Source organism: Camarhynchus parvulus, chromosome 4 (assembly GCF_901933205.1).
Source record: "Camarhynchus parvulus chromosome 4, STF_HiC, whole genome shotgun sequence".
NCBI lineage: Eukaryota > Metazoa > Chordata > Aves > Passeriformes > Thraupidae > Camarhynchus > Camarhynchus parvulus.
Window position 1 is genome coordinate 9,893,344 of NC_044574.1, and position 10,986 is coordinate 9,904,329.

The 10,986-nt window shown below is 39.0% G+C and overlaps 1 protein-coding gene across 3 annotated transcripts in view; it reads left to right on the top strand.

Annotated features, from left to right (window-relative positions):
• Nucleotides 1–4,768, top strand: part of MSANTD1 (Myb/SANT DNA binding domain containing 1) — a 57,032-nt gene extending 52,264 nt beyond the window's left edge. For all 3 annotated transcript variants that reach the window (XM_030947650.1, XM_030947651.1, XM_030947652.1), the window contains one exon: nucleotides 3,728–4,768. In XM_030947650.1, coding sequence (XP_030803510.1) covers nucleotides 3,728–3,968 — 241 coding nt within the window. In that variant the 3' untranslated portion in view covers nucleotides 3,969–4,768. The remainder of the gene's footprint in view (nucleotides 1–3,727) is intronic.
• The last annotated feature ends 6,218 nt before the right edge of the window (nucleotides 4,769–10,986 follow it).

A 10,986-nucleotide genomic window follows, 5' to 3' on the forward strand; every position in this document is an offset into this window, starting at 1 on the left:
TCTGTTTGGAATATGGTCCCAGTGCCAGAGCCCTTCCACACTTGGTTCATGTGGTCAGAGGAATTACCAATGCCAGTCTCTTGTATACTCTACCATAGGCACTGGAAGCCCAGCAGAAGAGTACCAGCAGATTGTATTTGAAGTCCTTACTTCTCTAGACCCCTCTTTCCCCAGATTTCCCTCAAAATCTACCTTCAGAGACTAGGCTTGGCAAAGAGGGAGGTGCTCCTTCAGCAGCTTGTGGATGCTGTCAGGATCTGCTGCACCCTTGTTGTCACAGAGGTGTTGGCTGCACAGGCACACACCATGGAGAACAGGCATCAGGAACTGATTGATGCCACAGCCATCATCAGTAGATCCTTATTCTTGTGCCCGTGCACTGGCAAAGGAGACATGTTCCTAGCTAGAACTCTTTGAGGATACTAGTGCTGCTTGGGTTACTTGGTGCTGAACCCATATTCCTGCTTCTCTCTTGAATTTGTTATAAAAAATTACTGACAGAGAGGGATCTCTGACATGCTGCCCAGGACACCTAGAACTTCTCAAGAAAGATGGCTCAGAATCTGAGGAAACACTTCAGTATTCAAATAACTCATCACTGCATGGGCATCACTGGACATTTGACATTGTTTCATGTTCCAGGTGCTCTTTGCTTGCAAATTAGATTCTTTAGAGCCTTCTTTTGTAGAGCCCTTCTCAAGAGCTCCCTTTCAGCAGCAATTCTGCAAGAGGAGGGGATTTTATGTGCCAGTTCCTTACTGTGAACTTGTGAGTGACAACAGAACCCTTTCAGTATCAGTCAGGGGAGAGAAAAGGAGATTGGGACCATCATCAAAGCTTGGGCTTTCTGAAATTTTCTGAAATAAGTATTTTTTTCAATGAAGGCTAATTATAAAGTTGTGTTTGTTACTGTAAACAAATGTAGGGAGTGCTTGGGAGACCTTGAAGAATCCTTGGGTCATTGCTTTTGGGAGCACTTCTCTGTGCTAAAACACAGTTCTGAACTAGCACTCTTCAGTGAGTATTTTTTGGTTATTAGCAGACTGCAGATACTGCTGACACAGTAAAAATTTGCTGCTCCTTTCTCTCTGGAGCTGTGCAAGGCACTTACTGTCTTGGATGTATGGTTTCATGTCTTACAGTTCTTTGATGGATTTAACTGAAAAACAGAAAAAATCCTTTACAGACTCTAGGAAAACACTTCAAAGATTCTTTTCTCCTAAAAATAAGGCTTATTTTAGATCTTTCAATCTAAATCACTCCATCATGGTTTTTCATGGTTTGGGTTTTTTATCTTTTTCTTGTCTCAGTTGAAATTAAAGCCCAAATGGTGGCTACTGTTACCAAGAAAGTCGCACAATGCTCAGTGCATCTCAGTACCATTGACAAGCTCAGATTTTCTCTCTCATTCCTTGTTAAGGACCATTCTCACCAGTGCTTATGTTGACAACACACAAGCCCTCTTGTGGAGTGAGTTCGTATTGGTTTCAAGACAAGAAGTTTTACCACAGCTACTTTCTAACACTGTATGGGGAAGAGAACAGAGATTCATCAAGTTTCCAACATTTAAATCCTCTGTGAAGACAAGTTTAAATTCAAAAGATGACTTTGACTAAAATAATATCACCATTTCAGAAAGTTTCTTGCTCTGCCTATCAGAAAGCAAGCATTCTTTGTGAATGTGACTGCAGTGATGGGAACCTTGGAATAACAGATTCAGTGCTGTCCTTAGACAACAGATCTGCTGTGCATATTTTCCACTTGCTTGACCTCTTTGAGAACCACATTTGAAGTAATTCTGGCCCTTAGAGTTAAGGGAGACAAACAGAATTTAGTGTTATCCAAGACCCATTCTCAGAGGATGGTGAGACTGATAATTTCAGTGGCCTGCAGCAAGCTTGACCCACGGTTTGAGCAGACCCACAGTTTGAGCAGAGCAGCATGTATTTATTTTATTCACATTTATTTGATGCCCTAAATCAAATATGCTATATAGAACCTGCAAAGCTGAGATTTTTTGTATACCTTCCAAAGTAGATAGTATCTCACCCTTTTTGGGTCACTGCACTCTTAAATGTCAAGGGGCTTGTGTCTTTTTCTTATATTTGCATTAAGCCTTTCAGGTGCTAAGGATTGTTTATCTCTCCTGTTGACAGATCTGAATGTCACAGTGGCTGCTGCACAAAGCCTGTCAAGTAGGATAAGAACGTGAATCAAATTATGATACAAATCTGCCACAGCTGAGTGACCTCACCCCCACTACCCTTCTTCACATTAACAAAAACACATTTTTCAAGAGTTCAAGTTATCCTTATTCAAGGATGTCTTAAAATCTGCAGCATGTTGACATGGCATTCTAGTCACAACTGTATTATCTCATTATTGCATTTCACCTAGAAAGGATACTGCATTTGGCAGAACATGACTGAGATTGCTGTTTGTGTCAAGGGATTTCAAGACACATCATTAGATATCTTTGATGTTGGGGACTCCAGTCTGGGGTTATAAAAAGTGTAAATGAAGACATGGTCTGTCACTTAAAGTTAGGAAAGGAGTTATCCAGCTTTAACTGGAGGTTTCTCAGATGTGTACACTTACACATATACCTTTCTTCCTCTTTCACAGTTTAGCATGGCTCCTTCTTAGGCTGCAGGTTAAGAGACACAGATCTATGTGTGTGTGCTCTCACTTGTATGCCACATGGGCTGGTTTTCACTGTGTGGCTCTGTCACCCCAAGTTAGAGCAGCCATGTGACCTTTACACCTTGAGAGCACGGTCTTTACTGCCATGTTTGTCTCTTTTCCAAAACAGAAACCCAGCATGATAAAGCATAGAGGAAATTCTTAAAATGTCCCCCAAATTCCACAGGGCAGCTCTGCATATTTCACATGAGGATGTCCATTGCCCTTCTCTGGACACACTCCAGCCCCTCAATGTTTTTCTTGTCATGAGGGGCCCAAAAAGGGACACAGGACTGGAGGTGTGGCCTCACCAGTGCTGAGTACAGGGTGGCAGTCACTGCCCTGGCCATGCTGGCCACACCACTGCTGATCCAGGCCAGGTGCCATTGGCCTTCTTGGCCACCTGGGCACACCTGGCTCGTGGTCAGCCACTGTCAACCAGAACCCCCAGGTATTTTGCTGGCTTTTCAGGCTTTTATGTTGTTTGTAATGTTTTGTGGTGGAATATAAAAAAAAAGAGGGTCAGTGCCACTGCTGTGTCTTGGCACAAGAGCAAATTCTGAGACTCATATTCTGGAGCAGGACCAGCCGTACTGATGCAATGCTGCAAGATACTACCACATGTAACCATGCAGCACTTTTGCTGGATTGGAATGGTTATTGCAGCTTTAAAATTGGAGTCTCAATGGCCACATAAGCCAAATGTCTCTGCCAGTGCAATGTATAAATTCAATGTGTAAGACATGTCAAGATTAAAAAAAAAAAACAACCTGGTATTCTCCAGGGAAATTTCTTATTAAAAAACAACGAGATGTAAAATATCTTTTTTTTTTCTTTTTCTTTTTTTTTTTTACAATCTGTAACACTATGCAATAACACATTAAATACTTATGATTTGGCACAAACTTGAGAGGGAATTTATTGGAGAGCACAGGGGTTTAAAAATATGACTAGATTGTAGCTTGGCCAAGAATATGCTATCAAATTTTGGGTTCTTTCTTTTTATAAATATGAATCTAATTTCTAACAAATATTCACATTTCAGAGCTGAAGAAAGACCAGTTAAGAAAAGAAAAATGCAAAACTGCAGTTTCCAAAAGAAGAAGCTAAAATTAATGGAAGCCATGTTGGAAGAACAAAAGAAGTTGAGTAGAGCTATGGAAGAAACCTGTAGAGAAGTGCGCAGGATCCTGGATCAGCAGAACATCATTCAAGTTCAAAGCTTACAGTTACAGGAGAGAATGATGAATCTACTGGAGAAAATGATCTCCAAGTCTAATGTGTAGTTTCCTTTGTGAATGCCTCTGAGATTACTATTGCTATGATAGATAACCATTTATTGCACACCATACGTGTGTCTGTTGCCCTATTCCCAGGTTTTCCATGGAAATTAAAACCCTAGTGTAATCCTAGTTCAGCAAAGAAAACATAATGCAGGGTGAGAGCTATCCAGTATGATAAAATTAGTGCAATATATGCCTAAGTTGAATTATTTTTATACAGAAAGGTTAAGGGATAAATAGCTTGGGGAACTGAAGTACTATTTATGCCTAAGTCAGGTATTGTTTTGCAAACAGTGGTGCTGTATATTGCTTCACATCAAGGACTGCAGCTTAATCTGTTTTAGGAGAATGAAATAGTGCATTTCTAAACATGATTATTGCACCTTGACTTTGCTAATGATTAAACCCTGTTTTGAAACATATGCCTGATTGTATAAGTGACCTATCGTTCTTGTGAAGAGCTAGTTGGGATCATGAGATACATAATTTTAAACTCCATGCCTGATATGAACAGTATTCTAAAGTATGAGGGTAAAAATAGTCTATTCAAATACAATTTTTGATATAAAAACAAGCACCCCAAACCACCTTCCTATATACTGAAAACTAAAATGTAGAGAAGATACTTGAAGTTGCTTTTGATATTAAACATTTAAATTTTTTTCATTATTAACTGGAATCTGTTGACTTAACAAACAACCAGCAATGAAAACTTTCATTTATTCTCTATCACAAAAGTATTGTACTGTGTGTATATACATATATATAATATCTATCAAATGAAATAAAGAAAAAGAAGAAACTTACTGCTTATTGCTGGGCAGATAGTGTGCTTTGGGACAGCAAAGGGTACTGGGAATGATAAGCACAGTGAGAGGTTCACAGTCACTGATGGCAGGGTGAAAATCCGCGGGGATGCACCACACGAGGGAGCCGCAGGCACGGAGGATGGTACCCCGGGAGCTGAGATGCAGCACCAGATCGGGATGGCTCCTCCATGAAACGTGACATTTAAATAATCTTTCACTTAAATTCCAAAATTGGCCGGCAGAATTTCCTATATGCCTTTTCCTTTGGTGTTTTCCTTAAAAAACCCCGTATTTCTGTTTGTTTTACTTTATAGGAGAGAGCAAAGGTTACATTCCAATATAAAAACTAAGGAATTGGTACAAGGAACTCAGGCCATTTTCCATTCTCACTATTGGATAATGTCCTCTCTTAAAACTTTGTCTTTGAAGGTGTTTGCATTCTCTTATATAATTTAATGTGGTGTTGCCTAAAGGTGAGCTAAAATATTTTAAATCCCTGACACAACAAATTAATCCCTAATTATGCTTGCTGAACAGGATGAAGGTTATACTCACCAAGCAAATTAATATTATGTGGAAATATTTCTTAGAAAGACCTCCAGGTATGAAGATTAAAAGTTATTAAACATCTAAATGTGGCCCATTCCTACTGATTTTAATTAATGATAACAGGATAAGGCAAATGTAGTAGAAGACTGAACTTGGAGAAAATGGTGGCTGCTGAAATTTAAACAAAGTAACTGTTTCTCACCCCACCTTTACTACAGTGATTGCATGATTGGAAAAATGCCAACTTTCTTTTCTGATTCTGCAAAGATAGTTTTACACCTTTCAAATGTAGATCTGTCACCCATTCAGGTAGGTTACATGTTCAGTGCCTCCTGACACTTTAACTTGTTTACAGCAAGATATAAAGAAATTCTCCCCTGACTCCACAGGAATTAATAGTATTTACTCTTAGTATCTACTTAAATCATAAAGCAATTAAATCCAATTAATGAGCAGTAACAATGGCAGCACAGCTGAACCTTGTACTGTAGAGTACCCCCCTCCTTCCCTGTTATTACAGCTCCAGATCTGTAGGAACACAAGAATGGAGAAAATCTGATTCCTTGCCTGCTACCACAAGGAACCATATCATATAATCCTTTTTGTAAATGTGTGAACCTGTTTCTTAAAATGAATTAGGTGTTTTGTCCCCAGAATTATATGAAGACCTGCATTACAGACAGGTAAATGCAGTTTATAAAATTGCTTCTAGGATTATTCCTGATTAATTTATACAATTTTTTTCTTGTATCAATGCTGATTTTGTTGCTTTATATAGCATTTACTCTTGAGAGCTAGAGGTCATGCCCCATGCAATTCTTCTTCTGATGGATAATACTCTTTTATAAGGTAGGATTTTAATGACTGTTTTGCTAATTTTGCTCTTTTGAGTTCATCCATTTTAAAGGTGAGTGCTCAGAATGACACACAGCATTCCAGATGAGACTCCAAACATTGTCTTACATAACTGCTTTAAAGGAAATGGTGTTTTCTGGTGGTTCTGAGGGATTTTTTTTCTATATAAAACATCACTTTTAGTAGTTATGTTTAGAAGTTCAAGTTTTAAATCATCATCTCTTTAACAAAAGACTTTTTTTCCATCCATGCAGATCACCTGTGTTCTAGCCCTGCTTTTGCCTAGAGAGTGAACACAGCAAAGCTTTAGACAAATATTACAAGTTTCATGTATGACAGAACTTTTCTAATGCTTTTTTGACAAGTTGAAAATTCCCCACCTAGCCATAGTTTCCTTTTGCTGCTGTTCCTTTTGTTTCTGTAGAGACTGGAGGTTTACTTGAAAAAATAGGTTGAATGTCTTTTGAGGGGATTTCTTTTTTTGTTTAAGGTAGTCACAGCCTCTTCATCTGTATGGGACAGTTAGCTGCAGGTACAGATATTTGAATGTTTGTGATATTCAGACAAATTATAACTTGAAAGACCTGCCTAGAATTAAAATTCTTGGTAGAATTCCTGGTTTTGCAAAACAGAGACAGACACTGCTGCTGTGTCTGTATGAGTAGGGAGCTGAGTATAATAAGTATTCATGGGGAGCACATGAGGAGTTACCCAATTTTATAATTTTAACTATGACATTAAAGGAACTCCCTCATGGGTTCCAGGAGTGTGATCAACAAAGAAAATGTAGCATAGGAAAACAAATTTCTTATTTTCAGGGCAGAAATGGGGTCAACTCAGTTTGATATCACTTTCACCAAATGAAATGCTTGTATTACATGTACACACACAGATGGTGCAAATGGAAAAAATTAAATAGGGGAGGAAATACACTGCCTGGAGGCAGGTGACTTTGTAAGTGATGTGACAATAAAGAAAAGGAACCTGAGGAGGCAGATGAGAAAATGAGACACTGAGAAACATGCAAGCAATTGAGAAGCAGATTTTGATGAAAGATTGGAAAAAATATGTTGGAAAAAAGGGCAATGTAAATGCCTCCAAAAAAGTCCAGTAATGACAGGGATGAGGGAACATAACACTTTAGAAAGTGAAAATGAAAGAAAAAACATAAAGCTGAAGGAGAAAACTTTGAGTATGAGTATGAAAAGCTAATGCTAGTGAAATTCTGTATATTTTGAATAGAGAGCCCCTAGAGGTAACTTAAACAAGTTACAAACAGTGTAGAGCCAGGAGTGACAGTTTTTCCCACCAGAGAAAAATAAAGCTCTGAACAAACATGTGGAGTAAAAGATATTTTTCACAGAGGAGAGAGATTAAGTAATTTGTAGGAGGATCCTGTAATAATTAAGCAACATTTTCTCATGCTGGTATTAACAATTTGCTGGGTAAAAATGTTTATAAATTTTTAAAATTTATTTTTACTTTTTGACTTCAAACTGGAGAAGCATTTTAAGACTTCAGTTTACTTCAGGCCCTGCCAAGTTTAACAGTTATCCACCAGATCAGACCAGGAGATAAATTTATGGATGGGGAATGGCTTTTATCATATTCTCGATAAACTGCTCTCTCTTGCAAAGAAAAAAAACAGAACAAAATGATGTATACAGGATTTTTTTTCCCACAGACTTAGCCTGCCCAAATCAGTGTAGGCAAATAGTTTACAACTCTCTAGACTTACCCCAAGTTGACAGCCTGGTTCTGTGAACACTGAATGGGACTAAAATGGTTCTAAAGTCAATGGGACTACCCAAATGAATAAATATAATGAAATCTTTATGTATATGTTTGCAAGATCAGTTTCTATGCTGATAATGTAATGTGAAAGACAAATTTAAAAAAGAAATTTAGGAACATTTGGTGGTGTTATGTCAGCAAGTAAATACTAACCATCTGGTCTCTAGATTGCTAATCTATTTCCCCTGATTTTATGGTAGCATGCTTCCTGTGTCTGCAAGCTTGAGACTACATCATTAAACTTTTGTGTTGATCTTTTTTAGTGTTTTAACAGAAACATTTGAAATACTTTGCCATTTTGGGTGCGAAATTTTCTTCCTATGCATATTTTTTCTGCCTGGAAATTTTTCATTCGGTTACAGCTTATTTTAAGGTATTTATTGAACAACATTTCTAATAAGGATGAATAATTTCAGGTATGTTTTTTAAAAAGCAGACCAGTCATCCACAGTGAATGACATCCAGTTATGTAGGGATGACTAATTACTGCTGGTAATTAGGCTGTAAGATCTCAGTTTGATCCTAGTATCACATAGTACCAGGTTGAAGGGACCCTGTCCAGCCTTACCTGGCTTTCTTTGCTGCAGCAGCAGCACCCTGGTCACTCACACTGAGCTTGCTGTCTACCAGGACCCTCAGGTCCCTCACCACAGAGCTGGTACCCATCAGCCAGATCCCCACCTGTGCTGCACTCCTGGATTGTATTTTCCCAGGTGCAAATTCTTGTCCTTGTGCAACTTGTGCACCAAGGAAAATACAGGTTGGATATTAGGAAAAAACTTTTTCACTGAAAGAGTCATAAAGTTCTGGAATGATCTGCCTGGGGAGGTGGTGGAGTCGCCATCCCTAAATGTGCTTAAAAAGACTGGATGTGGCACTCGGTGCCATGGTTTAGTTGAGGTATTAGGGCATGGGTTGGACTTGATGATCTTTAAGGTCTCTTCCAACCTTGTGATTCTGTGAATTCTGTGAACTTCATAAAGTTCTTGGCAGCCCACTCTTCCAGCCTATCCAGGTCTTTCTGCAGGGTGGCTCTCCCTCCCAAAGTGTCCACTTTCCCCCTCAGCTTGGTATTATCAGCAAAGTTCATCAGGATACACTTGATTCCATCGAGATCACTTATGAAGATATTAAACAGACAATATTGATCCCTGGAGGACCCCACTTGTCACAGGCTGCCAGTTTGAAAAGGAGTTATTTATTTACCACCATCCTCTGGCTGTGTCTGGCTAGCCAGTTCCCCATCCACTTCATGGACCAGTCCAGTTCCTAATGCATCTGGTACTTTAGGAGGAGTCTCTGGGAAAACATTGAAAGCCTTGGAGACAATGTCCATTGCTCACCCCACATCAGCTGAGCAGAGCATTGTGTTGTCAGAAGGTGATCGGGTTTGTCAAGCATGACTTGCCTTTGGTGAATCCCTGCTGGCTTTTCCCAATCATGTGCTTCATTTGACTTGTGAGAGCCCCCAGGAAAATTTCTTCCCTAACTTTCCCAGGGAATGGAGTAAAACTGACAGGCCTGCAATTTCCTGGATCCTCCCTTAAGTCCTTGTAGAAGGGGTGACATTAGATTTCTTCCAGTCTTCTAGGATGCCCCCTGATATCCACACCTTCTCCAAGATTATGGAAAGCGTCCTTGGAATGACATCAAACAGCTCTGTTAAAACCCTTAGATATGTAACACCAGGACCCATCAATTTTTAGGGGTCAGGCTCCTGTGCTAGTTCACAGACAAGCTTTTCTTTCACTGACAGTGTCTGTTGATGTTCCTATAGACCTGGATTTTTGATCCTGGGACCTGTGTCCTAAGGTGAAGACAGAGGTGAAAAATGTGTTGGGAATCTCTGCCTTTTCAGCACTATGGGTGACCAGTTCACCTCTGCTGCTGAACAGTGGGCCAGTATTTCCTTTTCTTTGTTGTTCATGTACCTGAAGAACCCTTTCTTGTGTTTTTGACCTCTGGCCAATTTCAACTGAGCTGAGCTTTTGCTTTTCTAACTGCATCTGCCCACCCTGGCAATGCCCTTGTAGTTCTCCATGGGTTTTCCATTTCTGGTACGCTTCTCTTCTGGTTTTGAGCAGACCCAAAAGCTCACATTTAAGCCAAGGGAGTCTCTTCCACCTACTTTCCTTACCCTTAGAGAGCATGAACTGGTTTTGTGCTTCCAGGAGTGTCCTTGAAAAATTGACAGCACTCACAAGTTCCTTCATCTTCCATGTAAGCTTCCCAGGGAATCTGTCCCAGCTGAGCTCAGAGCTAAATTTCTTTACTGCATGTTGTTACCTTAGGGGTAAGCTCTGGGTTGCTATGCATTGCAAGAAAAAAAATGAATTGGTGCATACCATTTAAAGGTATAAAATTTCCAACAGACTAAAATGTTGAGAAGCACTTATCACAGCTTGAGGAAAGCTTGTTTCACTGAGGGAAGCTATAGGAATATCAATTTTCTACAAACTGCAAAGTAAACATATTTTAAAAATTAATTAAAATTACTTTAAAAACTCTCCAGGATCCTCATTCTTCTCCCTAGAGGTTTAACTATAATTTATCTTTAATTCAATATGAACAGATCAAATGCAATCTCTTTTATGAATGCATAAAACCTTGCCCACGTGAACTTATGTTAACTATAATGCTATGCTTTCTTTAAACTTATATGAATAAGATTTTCTCTTTCCTTTTCATTTAACTTAACTTACAACTTCACTAAATGAAATATACCAGTGTTAAATCTTTAACAAAACTAACTGTCCACATAGGGTTCAAGTCTACAGCTCATCTATTCAATGATTTAAGCATATTTAGAGCTCATTCACATTGGTTAACATTCAGCAAAAAATGAGATTGAATTTCACCACAGTTGAAATGGCCTAATACAGATTATACCAGAAATTATGTACTTGTTTTGTGTCTCCTTGCTGCCAAGAAGTTCTTGTGATTTGGTTTGTGCATTCTCATGAGAACAATCCATGGCCTTATTTTAGGAAGCTGGTTAAAAAAGGCATACTGTA